At 42.2% G+C, this 15,597-nt stretch overlaps 1 protein-coding gene across 6 annotated transcripts in view; it reads left to right on the forward strand.

The window, feature by feature from the left end:
* The window catches only part of MYO1C (myosin IC), a 104,585-nt gene that overhangs the window by 28,810 nt on the left and 60,178 nt on the right, over positions 1-15,597 (forward strand). For 5 of the 6 annotated variants that reach the window (XM_075263925.1, XM_075263924.1, XM_075263922.1 and 2 more), the window contains one exon: positions 8,693-8,848. In XM_075263925.1, the coding sequence (XP_075120026.1) occupies positions 8,723-8,848 (126 nt within the window). In that variant the 5' untranslated portion in view covers positions 8,693-8,722. Of the gene's footprint in view, positions 1-954; positions 1,278-8,692; positions 8,849-15,597 lie in introns of those variants that run through there. The other variant, XM_075263923.1, reaches the window with a different exon arrangement.

The following is a 15,597-nucleotide window of genomic DNA, read 5'->3' on the forward strand; positions in this document are numbered from 1 at the left end:
CACACATGCTGACTGCATTACTACTGCGTAATGTGAATACACCCTTAGATTCTGCAGCTTCTTACAGTGCAGTTATCACAACTCCCAGTTAGCTGCGCACTCATGATCATCACATGACTTGGACAACTTTCATCCTCATGAATCCATGTACTTAAAACGTACTCAGTTTCCATGTTGTGAGGTTAGGGCAAAACATGAAGGTTGAAATTTAATAAAAATGTCCCATATTAGTAACTTCAGTGAAGCCTCTCCTAATAGACCACCTCTTTGAGAAGACCACTGCTTTGTCCGGAACTATTTTCCTGCGACAAGTTATCCAGTTCTTATAAGATGCATACCACTCTTCTTTGAGAAGGCCGCTAAGGTTGAACACCGTTTTTCAATGTAATATTGGGTGGTCTTTTCATCGATGTTGTACTGTACTGGGTAAGTGTGCGTTTTTCGGTAGGATGAATAGTAAAAGCTGCTGCCAGATCCTCTAGCGGCATTCATCTCCCTGGGACGTACAGGACTGGGCTGGATGAAATCCAACAGGTCTACTACTTCTTTGCCCAACCATCTCTATCTGTGCTGCTCCCATATACATTAGATTGTCAGATTATTAGTGTGTTACATCTGGTCAGTTTGTAGACTAGTTGTACTGCACTAGATGGAGAATATTACAATATATACATATATGTACATACGGCATATTTACCGGCGTTGGCTTCTTTCCACTTGACTTCTTCACCTGTAGGTTCCTTCTAGGATGTGGGTTAGCTTATGCAGTGTAGAGCTATGAGAAATGTGCAGCAGCATGCCGGGACTGGAGGAGTGTGAGGCCCACCAATCATAGGCTCTCATTGCCTGTCTTGTGTGCTGTGTTTATTAGGTTTAGGCTCCAGCCCAAGATTCCCAGCCCTCCTTTTTTTTTATTCCTTCTCTTCATTCCTGTCTTTCTCTGCCAGTGACGCCTGAGCTCGGTCTGGGAGCAGATTCTAAGTTTTTCCTTCCAGGGCTCCCTGTGCCTGCTTAGTCTCTCTCTATGTAAGCTGCAGGCAGGTCTGCGGTGTATATGAGGCTTGGCTTTTTGTACTCTGAAAATGCATTAACTCCTGACGTTGGATTACTGTACTATGATAATCTACTTGGATCATAAAGGGTGGATCTACTGATGCTGCCTCCCAGGATTTGAGGATTTGAAAGTCACCTGGTTCGGACTGTTGGCTGTAGTAGTTGAGACCCTTTGACTGGAAATCCTTGTCAATCTGACAGTAACAATGAAGTACAGAGCTGCGGTGAGCTGGTTTCAGGGGTTTTATATAGATTGCTGTTTTGGGCTGGTCATTGCTGGTCAATTCTTGCTGTGCCTTGTACATTTCTGCAGTAAACTTCAAACAGGTTACCATGTCATTGCTCTGGTTCTATTGTTAAGTTTATTGTCCTGCAGATATAGATGAGAAAAAATGCAAAATAAAGAGTTATTGGTTAATCTAACTTGGGATCCAGGGATATACACCTGTAATATGTTTTACTGATGTGCTGATACTTTGACTCTAAGGGGGCATTCACGCTGAGGACGTTGGCGCTGATTCTGGCACGATAACTTGCGGCAGAATCAGTGCTGAAAAAAACTCTCATTGACTTCAATGGGTTCCATTTTCCGCGCCAAACCCATTGAAGTCAATGGGAGTCTTTTTTTCAGCGCTGATTCTGCCGCGAGTAATCGTGACAGAATCAGCGTCAACTTCCTCCGTGTGAATGCCCCCTACATGAATGTATCATTGACTTCTAAGTTATTCAATGGTATTGTTCAAGAAAAAAAAAAATTTCATGGTGCTATTTTTCCAGGGCCTTGTACATATGGTTCATGTGCTTACCAAAACACGAAGCTGCAGTTGTAAGTTTTCCCATTCAAGACTGCTTTAACCCTAGGACAAATGGTACGCCTTCATCGGACACTATGGCCCCTCTCTTCTGTGGGACAGTCCCACAATCGAGAACTGTTCACTGTCCCAGGCAGCAGGGCTGGCCTGAATTACTGATGTCTGTGGTAGGGAGCCATGATAAGCATGTATTATTTTGTGTGATCAGTCACAAAGGGGGCATTGTATTGTGTTTAACCCTTTGCCCTGGGACCACCAAAGTGTTTACATGACCTTGTCACTAATGATATTTATCCCCCATTCATGATAGGAGATAAACGTCTTATTGCTCCAGGTCTCCCCCAATAGTGCTCACACAAAGACTGGTGTACAAGTGGCCCGTGTAAATATATTGGCGAGCATGCTCAGCCATCACTGTATTCACTTCTGGGACAGAAATCTCCATCAGTTCCATAGAAGTGAATAGAGTGGTAGCCAAGCATTCACACCATGAAGGCCTTTTCCCTACAGCGCCATATGCATTCATCTTTTCTCCTTGTTGGGACCTTTCTCACAGTTGTGCAGTTATGGAATATAAGGAGCCAAATGTCACATGTAGAAATTTGCTTCTGCATTTGTGTACTGGCAGCACGGAGTTCTTCCTTATGTACCCATGTCCTGTGACCCGTGCATTTACAAGATCTTTGTGTGTTTCCCTTTCATTCTTCGTCCTCATTAGTGCTTTTGCTTTTAATGCATTTTCCACAGTGCCTTGGACTAGTTCCCATAGATCTAGGCTCCGTGCCTCATGGGCTTATTTGTAACTCATAAACTTGTGATCATCTTTCTCATCTTGTCACTTTTTTGTCCATTTTCCAGTGGTCTTTTGAGTCCATCCTTCCTTTAGAATAAATGTTTGCTCCATCATTGTGGACTCTGTGGTAGATACACTGTGTTCTATCTTCACTTTAGATGTACTTTGTAACTTTGAGGGCATTTCAGGTTTGTAGTCTAACTTCGTTTTGCCAAATAAATATCAAAAGTATATATGTACTAGTATCTGCCCGCGACTCTGTCTGCAGGTCGGTGTTAGCGTATAGTTAGGCAATTGGTGTTGGGTAAGGTTGGCGATGTGTGCCCCTGTGCCATCTCCCTGGGGGTATTGGTTTTATATCATGGTTACAGTGTTTCTTCCACATCGACGTTGTACTTTGATAAATTTCACTTATAAAAATTTTTCTTAAATTTTGGTGGAGTTGACCTTAAGGCCTATATATGTATCAGAAGCTTAAACACAAAATATATTGGATTCAGTGGGAAGAGTAATACTGCATGTACCCAGGGGGGCTACCAGGCCCTGGAACCTCAGGTGGCCCAAAGGCTTCTCTACATCATAAGACACCAGTATTATAGATAGCACATGATTGGTGGGGGCCCCATTACAGATTTTGATACGGGGGCCAATATCTTAAGGTTACACCTCTACATGCGCCATTTTTTGTCTGAAAAAGTGAAAGAAACTTTGATGGACTTCAACAGACCCCATTATAAGTTAGGCTACACGCACAAGCGTTGCATCGTAGGGTACGTGGGGAAAACGGCGGGGACGGCACATGGATAACACATTAATTTCCTGCAGTCTAGGCCAAAAAACATAAAGGAATCATTGTACTGCATTCTGTTTTGAATTTTTGAATGGAAACCATAACACCTGTATGAACCTGGCTTTAGTGGCATTGTAGGTGTCTGAATATCCCTCCATGATTTCTTTATTGCTTTTAAATTATATTATCAGGAAAAATGCAGACTGGTTGAAGTGTCTATGCTGAGCCCTGCACACTGAAGAGAATGCAATGGGATTGGGGTAGTAAAAAATGGCCATGAACCGTCCGCCCTTATAATGTAAATGTACTACTAGGAAACCTTGACCCTTGGCATGTCTGCTATTTGGTACATACAAACTACCTAAACATTGATACAGACCACGTTTACCCCTTCATGGCAGTGGTATTTCTTAATGATCTCTTTCAGCAGAATACTACATCCTGACACACTGCAACGGTGAGAAGAACATGATAAAGTTTCATTCCCCAGATGTCAATCCGATTGAGAATCTGTGGGATATACTTGGAAGTCCAATTCATGGGAGTCACACCTTGCATTATTCAGGACCTTAAGGTGGTTGTCCAGGAATTACAGGCTTTTGCCAGGATACCAGGAAAGGTGAAAAAAAAAAACATACTCTCATGTCCATGGCACTCCAGTATCCCCTGCCGCTTTCTTTCAGCAGAAGTTCTTGCCTCATGTGACCACTGAGGTCAATCGGCGGTGTAAGGAATTGTCACAGGTGATGTATATGAGTGACGCCCCTGAGCGTTGCTGGACAGGACAGCGACTAGGGACAGGAAAGTGTTTTTTGTTTGTTTTTTTTTATTTATCATCCTTACCAAGCCTCCTGGCAAGAATCTATAATTCCTGGACAACCCCTTTAAGGCCTGGCTGTTCCAATATACCACAGGAACATCTTCAGCAGTCCTAGAAAAGTCTCTGTCTCTACAAAGATGATGTAATGAAGAGCTACACAATATTAGGCAACTAGTTTTAATGTTATGGCTTATTGGTGTATGTTCTTGTTTATAGCTAAAAATCAGAAAAGAATATAGAGATAAAATATGTAAGAACGCCTTTCCATCTAGTTCTCGGGGACTTGGACTAGTCAAAGTGAAATCTTAGTTTGTTGTCATGTGTAAAGAGTTAAAAGAAATACATTGTTTTTATCATTCTTCACAAATGGCTCCACTTGTGAATGCTTTGAGTGTTATGGCCATAGTTTATATGACAATTTGTGCCTGTCAGCGCCCCCCTCACCACCCCAGTGCCAGCCAGTTTGCCACTTGATAGCTTTGCTCCCTGTGTGACTGTCTGAAATGAGCACAATTGTGGAAGTAGAAAGAAAATGTCTTTATGTTGAGCCTCAGAGAATCTTTGTATGACTCATCTATTCATATACATTTTGTACTGACTTGTAGCAATTTTATATTGTCAGCCATTCATGTACAAAGCTTAGAGTCTTGCCTTATAACTAAATGCCTGCCTGCGAATCATTGAGGGCTTGTTTTTCATTCATTTTTTTTTTTTAACTAATATAGTAAGAGCCTTAGATTACGAGAAATACTCTGCAGGCTTTCTAGGACAGTGCTGTGGGATAGTAGGTGGAATTAAAGGGGATTTCTGGTGGAATAAAAAATGGCTTCCCCAGTCCCTGCTCCCATTCTGACGTATACAGGCCCCCTCTGGGTCTGGGGATGTTCACTCTGCTACTCATATGCCAAGATTGGATGAGGAACCGAGGAAGTGTCAGAACGGAGCAGGAGTTGAGCAATAACTACATAGGGTTTTATTTTAGCCCTTTGTACCCTTATTTTAATCATTATCACACCACAAAACCCACTTTCAACTTTGCATCATTTTTGTTTATTACTCTGAAGTGGTTTTGATACTAAAAAAAAAATAATAATAATATGGGTGTATGACAAGTGTGCACATAGAATCAGGTTTGTGCCTTAGAAATCTCCATCACAGAAAATGAGATGACTTAGGGCAGTGTTTCAAGTGTCTGATGAAAGAGTTCACAGTCCTTAGGGATGTAGAATAGGATTATACTGGTCGCTTGTCATGTCTCCTGGGATCATTGAACCACCCTTTGGAAGTGTCGCTCTGCTCACGGTAATAGATGACATAAGGCTTCCGAGGAAAGGCTACTGCACAGAATGGATGCCAAGGGGTTTTGGGCACTGGTGCAGGAAAAGCGAGCTTCTTTGATTCCACAAGGATATCATTTGTCTGAGCATGAAGATAAGTCCTCTTCCTCACCCTCGTCTGAGAATGAGGAAGACTTGGCAGGTTCTTCATCGGGGACCAAGATAAAGGTGATCGTCACTGTGGAACCAGAGGTATACTGCGAATGTATTTCTTGTAGACTTGCTTCACATAGCGTGTGCTTTGTAGCTGATAATCTGATGTCACTTGAGGTCCGTTTACCTGTTTTGTCTTCCTTTGACTTCGTTGAGAGCAGAATAAAAACTCAGTCCTTCATGAATGATCAGAAAACTGATGAAATTTGGCATTGCATAGAATTGAATGTCCAAAGATCCCCTATGACCTGTAACGTTCTCAACACCCAGATCACCTCCTACTTAATAGATATCAGCATGCTTATGGAATATCTCCTAATGTCGGGTGTATTTTGTATATTCGTGTCAGTAAATTTGTGTTGGAATCAATAGACGTTTCATACAGATTTAGATGGCATTGGGTTGTATTCGGTAGTCTTGTAGTGGACTGATTTCCTGCTATATATACTGGGGCAGATTTATCTTTTATGCCAATTTACTGGTGGAAATTATTCCTGAAATCTGCTCAAAATCTTAGTATTAAATTTCATTACAGAGGCACGGCCCTGCCGGAGAATGCGCCTCTTATATGAAGAGGTGTTCACATCTCCTGGCGACACAGATATGAAGACCAGTGTGTGTATATTGGTACGGTATATAACTGTAGCTGACGGTCACTTTTCCTTCTTAGTTTCATTATTTTGGGCCATGAAATGTATTCCCTACTACCCAATATAGAGAGAAAGATATTCCACATTGTTGTTTTGTTTTTTTTTCATCCCATTCTTTTATGTCTTAGATGTTGATTTTGTATTGGATGATACATTATTTTTCTTACTGACGTTTGCAATGCTTTTACACACACATGGTTGTCTTTCTGTCTTGTCTGTATCTAGCTTTGTGTACAGTGGTCAGATGCAAATGGTTAGAAAAGCGCTGGGTTATGTGAGGTCTTCAACATGTGGTGTGAAAACATGGAGACTGAAAAAGAACATCTGCAGAAAACTGTGAGATGATAAGAAAGTAAAAGCTATTTTTAGCTTTTTTTTGCCATTACCAGAGATGTTTTTTGCCAGTTGTATTGAACTGAAGGTGGTTATGAAATAGAAGACTTCTGTATGCCAGTAAGAGAGAGTTCTGTCATGTCTTGAATTATGGAAGTTACAGTAGTATAGCGCCACACCCTAATCCTTTGCAGTTCTAGCTTTGCTTTCTTGCAAGAAACTTTTACTTTCTATTATACTGTTATCTCATACGCAGATGGATTTACATATTGATTTGCTGTATGTGCAGCAACAGGTCATTAAAACGAATGCACATGGATGAAAGCCGTGTCCCGCCTGTGTCCTCACATACCCATTCATTTCCTCTAGTGAGCCCAGGCCACAAAACTGATAGGTATAGGTCCTGTCCTGTGTTTTGCCTCAGGCTCACATCTTCATAAATAGGCATGTGTATGGGGCCATAGAAAATAATGGGTTTGTGAAAAACAAGGCTAAGAGGGGTATGAGCAATATACATAAAAGTACAGAATATGAAATCCCATCGGTTAGGGATGAATTCGGTGCACTCAGTTTTACCAGTATCTGCTCCAGTTGCAGAGATATGTGTATGGATATCACTCTGTCAGAGGGGCCGATCTCACAGCCCCCTCTGATAGTACATTGATATTGGTGCCAAAACTAACAGCACCGATATCTCTGCAACTGGGTCAGGTAACGGCAAAGCTGACTGCGCTGAATCCAGTGCACTGCCAGCTTTCCAACTGTATATAATACGGCCATGTTAAAGAACATGAAAAGTCCTCTTTACAGAGTACCCGCCATCAGATCTCAGAAGCCCAAAGACATCCATCATGTGATAGGTGAGGTCTCCCTGAGCATTTTGGGATTTTGTTTATCCAAATCTGTTCAGCTATTCCAACTATATAAGCCCTGTTAGTGTGTATTCAGATTACGGTATCCTAGCTGATTGAGCAGTAACTCTATATAGCATACATCACTCAGACCCCTCCCCTAGAGAGGCCACAGTGTTAGCACCCACTTTGCTAATAAACCCTAATTTGGATAAACAATAACATGGCCTATATATTTGGAATGGCTGATTGGATTTGGATAAACACCCGGACAGGGCCCATCTATGAGCTATGCCATTGGTCTTTTTAGACCTGTGGCTGGACAATTGTGCCAAGGTGGAGCTGGAAGGTAGTGTATTACAGTATATGGTGGCTAGCATTGATCCTTTGGCATGTTCTGCTTCTATTAACCATGTCAAGCGAAGAAGTGCTTCAGGATCCCTATTGCAATCTTGTGTTCCCAGCTTGTAGTACAGTAGAGCAGTGCGGTGATCTCACAGGGCTCTGAGCTCATCTACATTCCTCAGCGCTGACATTTCCGTCTTTTCATAATGACTTTAGCGGAGGAGTTCAATGCTGCACCTTCTGTGCATGGCTCATGTATGTCCACCCGGGTGATTTTGGCCCTTAGGGCGTCTCCTGAAATCACTGAGCACTTGCTAACTGAGAGTCTTAGTTGAACCGACACAATAACCAAGTAACTATTTTTTTCCCCTTGATCTATCTTCTTTACTTAATAAAGATAATAAGCACTGACTAAGAAACCTTATTAATGTTCTCTCTCCAGACACTGACCTTATAGGCGACTGCTGCAGGGAAGCTTTATTAATGTACATGAAGCTTGGCCTTCAAAGGACATGGTTCATGGGCTATGTCAGGAGAAAGCCATGTATGCATCAAAGTCCTACGGCCCAGCATGTATAGCTCGGACATCTTCAAACCCTCCCCCAAAGTTCTGTGTAAAACCACAAGAATAAAACTTGATATTACAGTGTGTTGTGTCAAATGACAAACTGCTTTCAGTCTTAGTACATCTATGCCTGGATGGACATGCTGTTGTAGAAATGCCTTCTGATATGTTCTCTTCATTCTGTCTTTAGGCTCCAGCTATTGACGGTATCCGGATAACCATGGAGAGTGCCTTAACAGCCCGTGATCGGGTTGGTGTCCAGGACTTTGTCCTGTTGGAGAATTATACAAGTGAAGCAGCCTTCATAGAAAACCTGAGGAAACGATTCAAGGAGAACCTCATCTATGTAAGTTGATTTTACACATGATAATGACTTAAAGGGGTTTTCCAGGCAAAACAATAATTTTTTTAAAAAGGTCAGTTAGTGCTATTAGTGAGTTAACCCCTTTATGCCCAGCGTTCCATTATAAATGTGCGTCTGTGTGTGTGTGTATATATATATATATATATATATATATATATATATATATATATATATATATATATGTATATATACACCTCCAGCATAAATGGATTCTCGTTGAGCTCCTGCCATCATCTGCATTTGTTTACTAACTTCCTGTGGTTTCTTTCCTACAAGTTCCATGATGCCTTACTTCTCCTCTCTCCCTCTCTCTCTATTTGCCCTCTCCCTTATTCACACACTCCTGTTTCCTGGAGGAGACCGCCTGCTATTGCCCATGTGCATGATGATTGCACAGGCCAGCGTCTCCCCAGCCTTTCCTCTCATGCTGGCGTAGGAAGGGGCGATTCTTTGTGGAGCCAAGCGTGACGTCACTTCCAGAAGTAGCGTCACGGCTCCCCTCCGGTCCAGAAAGGTGGGGAAGAATGGTTCCCAGAACTATTGCATGTGCTTAGTGGGTCGCACATGGAAGAGGAGAGGCAGGAATAATGCATGTGCCCGTGTAGGGCGAGGCCTTTTTCCTGATGTAACGTGTCAGGATATGGATTACACCGGATTATACTGTTACGTCAGCGGAAAGGTTAAAAATGTAATGTATGTAGATTATATATTACTGTCTAAGTAGCCAATATATTTAATAAACATATATTAGAAAATTGGAGGGGGGGCACCTAGTTTAAAAATTTCGATTTATACTGGACATTCCCTTTAAGGATACATCTAAAAACTATAAAGAGAGTCTATCATCTCCCCCAAGTATATTGAACCATCCCCACTACATTACACAGTTGCAAACGTCATCCAATTCTTATGTTTGTCACTTTTGTAGATTTGAAGAAAAGCAGTTTTGAAGTTTTATGCAAATAAGTCAGTTGGTGCACTGGGGGCGGGCTTCAGCTCCTTGGAACTGCTTTCTCCACCCATGCAATCAGTGCAATGACTTCACCCATCCTACTTGAGCATCAACAGCAGTTCTCCAGGGCTGAAGGCCCGTCTCTAGTGCAACGGCTGCCTCTTTTGCACAAAGGTTGTTTTCTCCAAATCTACAAAAGTGACATACGTGACAGGTATGATGCTTATCACTGTAATATGCTCTGTAACACAGTGGTGACTGTAGACATGACATAACTTTGGCCCTCGCTGTCATTCTACAGAATTTTGATCTTCTTCTTAAAATTATTATTCTAGCAATCCTGCACAGAACACAGGGATTAATTTATTGCTGATCTCCTCCATTTTCATCTACAGACTGAGGGAGAGAAGGAGTTTAGCCAACAGACAAGGCATTACCAGTCTTTGTCCTACTGTAGACAGGGCAGGGAGGAGAGTGGGCAGTTTCCTGCTCCAGTCAGTTGTTTTACAGTCCAGCACGGGGCAGAGAGTAGGATGACGTAGTGCTAGGACACAGGAGAACTGTATAGTTGTCAGTATTAAATGTAGTATGGGACAGAATTGGATTAAGGAAACAAAATTGTTTAAGTTTTTCTTTTTAAATGGAGTCTGTCAGCAGGAAATCAGTATCAAACTGATGCATTGAAAGCCCTCGCAGGCAGGGCCCTCTACCCCACTGTGCCAGTCCATCACTGTTAGCATTGTATCTACCTGTATATTCTGTGTACTGTATGTAACCCCCAAATGTAAAGCACCATGGAATTAATGGTGCTATATAAATAAACAATAATAATAATGCATTATAGGCTGGCGTTTACACTTACCAAAGGTTTCTATTTTTGTTCTACATTGCAGCTCCATCTTCATTAAAGTCAGCATTTTATTCTTAAGAAAATTAGCTGAAAAAGTCTTTAGAGGTGTAACATTTCCTGCTTGGCCTTCACTCTCTGCTCTAGATAACCACTCCTAATTGCAGCGCACCTCCGCTGGGTGCAGTGCCGTCTTCCACTTTGTCACACTTTTAGGGGCCATTATGTAGAGCAGAGAGTGAAGCCATTGCAGAAGACACACCCACAGAGCTAATTTGCATACCAATAAAATGCAAATTGTTCGAGAAAATGGAGCTGCAGTGCTAAATTTTGGAACGTATAGAAGCCGCTCTACACAGTCATTAGTTTGATAGTGATTTTCCTGGTGACAGACTCCTTTTAAGTATGACCTAAACCCTGGGATATGCTAATGGTACATACAATCAAATATCTAAAGAAATTCAAAAGGTTTATCCAGGGCTTACAATAAATGATTAATGCTTTAGGATAGATCATTAATAGGATATCAATGGGGATCCGATCCCGTAACCTCAGCCAATCTGTATGGAGCTGGAAACGGACTGCTCTGTATACTGTGCAGTGGCCTTCTCCGTTCCCATTCAAGTATGTATATATTTAGAAAAATTTTAGGGTACATGTTAGGTCTGCGGGTCAGTAAAAATGTCACGGATGACACTTTAGATTGGTATTAATGTGTTATCTGTGGTTTTCACAGAGCCATAAATGTGGACAGGTTTAGGATCTGCTCCATATTTTGTGGCTGTTAAATTCAGCCTGGCCACACAGAAAGGCGAGCCTTACAGCCTAGCGTCATTGCTGGGTACCTGACAGTATTCTTCCATAGACTTGTACTGTGAGAGGGGCGCGTACTTTACCACCCAGCGAAGACCCTAGGCCGTGCAGCCTGCCTTTCTGACAGTAGGGAGATATTGTGCCGAAACTAATGATATCTCCACTACCGGGGCACATTCTGGGAAAGCCAATAGAGCTAAAAAAAAAAAAAAAGTAGGCTTTCTAGTAGTATATAATCCCACACATCAGTGACATGAGAGGTCCTCTTTAAGTTAAGGCGCTGTAAGAGCCAACTAGTATTTCGCAGTGAAAGTCTCGCCAAAGTCGCTTCTGTGCTAAGAGAGACTGCTATGAGGGGGGGACGGTGGGGGTTCAGCATATGGACAGTGTACACATTGCGGCTGCTATCTGCTTGTACCTCTGCCTGGATGCTGTTACAATAGAAGGAGTATAAAATGGATTACTGTGTAATACTGAGCAGTTAGAGGAGGAGAAAACTGCTGGTTAATCTGAGGAGTCTCTCACTGGCAGATACACAGACAGTAAATGCCGCCACTCCCAGCAGTGTCACTTTCACCTCCATATGGTTGCTGTGTCCTCCTCTTCTAGCATATTGGAAGCTATGAAGCAGCTGTGTCCTTCTCCTCCTCTAGCTGGGATGTGTAACATACATGCAAATCTTATTCCATGATGGATAAATATCAGTCTATATGAAGTTAAGTTCAGGCTTTTGGCTGGGTGTGAGGGAATTTCCTGCCCAACTGTGTGTTGCTGATCTGCTCCACAATAGCTTGTATTGGGGGATTCATTTACAAGGTTGCCATTATTAATTAATTTCTCTATAGAACTGGCTTCTTTGCCTCACAATTGGAAACTCTTAGGCCCAGTTCACATCTGTGTTTGGTATACTATTCGGGAAGTCCGCATGGGGACCCCTGAATGGAATACCAAAAGCATTGACAAGCAGTGAGTTTATGAAAGCACACAGACCCCATAGACTGTGATCCGTGTGTTTTCTGCTGATTTCCGCATGAAACATGCGGAGAGAAAAGTAATTCATGAAGTACTTTTGTCTCCGCATGTTCTGTGCAGAAAACACATGGACCCCATTATAGTTTATGGGGTCCGTGTGCTTTCATAAGCTCCACCGCTTGTCAATGCGTTTGGTATTCCGTTCGGGGGTTCCCCATGCAGATTCCCTGAACGGAATACCGAATGCAGATGTGAACCAGGCCTTAGTTGTTTTTTGGGGGTTTTTTGTTGTTTTTTTCTGGGAGTTAGTAGGAAAAGTGATAATAAAAAAAAAAAAGAAAAATTTTTTTTTACTGTGCCAATTTAATTTCTATTGCCAGTCATTGGCATCAGAAGTTCTGCTTGCATCGGTGGCACAAGAGCGCTTCAACCAAAAAAAAAAGAAATTCTGGTTGAAAACCCCTCTTGAATTTTTTGTCCAGCTGGAGAACTAGCGGTTTGTCTTAATAGTACAGAGACATTACTCATCACTGTAGGATAAATATTCTCACAGTTACCATAGCCGGAAGCAGAAAATAACTCCAAGGAAAAAGCTGAGTAAAGATGACGGCGAATAAATAAGACAATCTTTTTAACCCCTTTTATCTCTTCTCATTACAACCTGCTTCTCACTTTAGTGTGTGACATTCTCTTATATCATGGCTAATGTTTGCCCCATTATCGGCTCACTTTTTTACATTTATTTTCGTTGCTGTTATGCTGTATTTTAGTATGTCCTTAGTTGGTGAAATTGAAATAATTTTGGGAGGACATCTGTGCGCTTCATGTTTTCCATTAGTACAAGTACGTCCACTGCCAGCAATTCGCTTGGGAGGAGTAGGGTAAGCAGGATGCAGACTCAGCTAAATGCAGTTGCAGGAGAAAAAAAAACTAATTAAACTTTTGCCAAAGTCCCATATACACTATACTAGTACTAGTTTGCCACAGATAGGACAAGCATAGGGAATGTAGCACATACGCTCTAGGAGCACTGCGTAATGAACTTTGCATCTTGCCTCAGTCCTCATCCACTTTCTCTTGCACTGTTGACCAGGACAGACTTCTGCATCGGTATAGGAGTTTTTACACCGTTTCTGTATAAACAAGAACTTGGTTGCATTTGGTTATTTCTGAAACTCTCTTCCCATTTGAGTGAATGGAAGCTAAGCTATAGTACTCAGACTGCTTTTATCCACTGTACCTGGCAGCAGCTGATCAGTGGAGGTGCTGCAGCCCACTATTCAGATGCTTGATTGGCTATCCCAAGCCTAGGCCTTCAATGGTAAATGCTTGGAAAACCCTTTTAATCCCAAGGAAACTCTGCTCTACTCACAACAAATTACCTGCATGTTGTAATGGAAGAGATTTTAAGCGAAACTAAAATTTCGGACAACTTTTGCGTGGTTGATTTTGGTCCTGATTTTGACGCGGGAATCGCGTCAGAATCAGGACCAAAATGCACCTGCCGCGACTGTCACACCTTCCGACAGTCGCAGCTTCCCGCTCCGGAGTAGGCCCAAATGAATGCGCCTAGTCCGGAGGGATTGTCTTGACGCGGACGCACCACGCTGATTTCCGCCGCAGTGTCCGCCTCAAGAAAGGGCAGCTCGCTGCTTTTTTTTCCACGAGCGGGAACAAACCGCTAGCGGAAAAAAGATTGCTAGCGGTCTACATAGACCTCTATTGTGAGGGGGCAGATTTTGAGGTGGATTCCATGCCAAAATCCGCCCCCTCTTGCCCCGTGTGAACTAGCGCTTAGAAGTGTACGCCTCCCTTATGTCATAATTGTCAGTGGACTCTCTTATTACACAAAGGAAATGCTGTGACTTGTAGAGTTCAGTGCTCACAGGGATCCTCAGTCTCTTACAGGCTGGCTATTTATTCCAGGAACCAAATCCAGGAGTGGAGACTACACAAAGATACCCGTTCTGCTCTGTTTTGCCTCGCAATCACTGACCAAAACACTGAAGTGTGAATAATGCCATAGAGTGGGTATGGCTAGGAGAGTCCCGTTCCTCCTGCATTCTGCAACAGTGTTAGAATTATCTCTAAAGGAAGGCATGGATCGAATGGACTGTATTGTAAATCTGTCTATCGCATAACGTCTGCATTCCAGTTTCCTCTTGGGGGGGGGCGGCTATGCAATAATGGTACTGTATAGGGACATTGCTATGTATGCAATAATTTTACTATATAGGGGGATTGTTATGTATGCAGTTCCATAATAAAAGCTGGTTGTCCTTAATTAGACCATGTAATGTTTACGAATTAAACATGGCAAGTAATTATAAGGAAAAAACCTCTTCCCAGATCCCGCTGTGTTGCCATAGGGTGGAGGCATCTGTATGAGGTCAAATAGCTAAATGTGGCTGCTGCTATTACAGGAACCCGTTGCTATGTACATATAGGTTACTCTTTACATGCTGGTATTTCCTTATCATTTTTCATGTTTTCTCATAAATCTTGTCAGTTTTAATCTGCTTGCAAAAATAGTCAGAGTACCCTAAAACCTTTAGTGTATATTAACATGGTAAAAAGTGAACATGTCGGTGCTCCGGCTTTCCACTGTAGTTTTTACTTGCTGTTTAGCCTCACGTGAATAGGGCTGATCAGCGGAGTGGCTCATGTCGTGGCTTCTGGAGCTGAATCTTCCATGGAATCTGTGGCACACCCAAGCAGGACACTTATTTTTTCAGCATCCTACTTCCATTTTTGCCTGCCTTTTTGCACAATCCAAAACAGAAATCATGTACATACAGTCATGGCCAAAAGTTTTGAGAATGATACAAATATTTTTTACAAAGTCTACTGCTTCAGTTTTTCTAATGGCAATTTGCATATACTCCAGAATGTTATAAAGAGTGATCAGCTTAACAGCAATTACTTGCAAAGTCAATATTTGCCTAGAAAATGAACTTTATCCCCCAAAACACATTTCAACATCATTGCAGCCCTGCCTTAAAAGGACCAGCTAACATTGTTTCAGTGATTATTCCATTAACACAGGTGTGGGTGTTGATGAGGAAAGGGCTGGAGATCAATCTGTCGTGATTAAGTAAGAATGACACCACTGGACACTTTAAAAGGAGGCTGGTGCTTGGCATCATT

The sequence above is a fragment of the Leptodactylus fuscus genome, chromosome 2 (genome assembly GCF_031893055.1).
Source record: "Leptodactylus fuscus isolate aLepFus1 chromosome 2, aLepFus1.hap2, whole genome shotgun sequence".
Lineage (NCBI taxonomy): Eukaryota > Metazoa > Chordata > Amphibia > Anura > Leptodactylidae > Leptodactylus > Leptodactylus fuscus.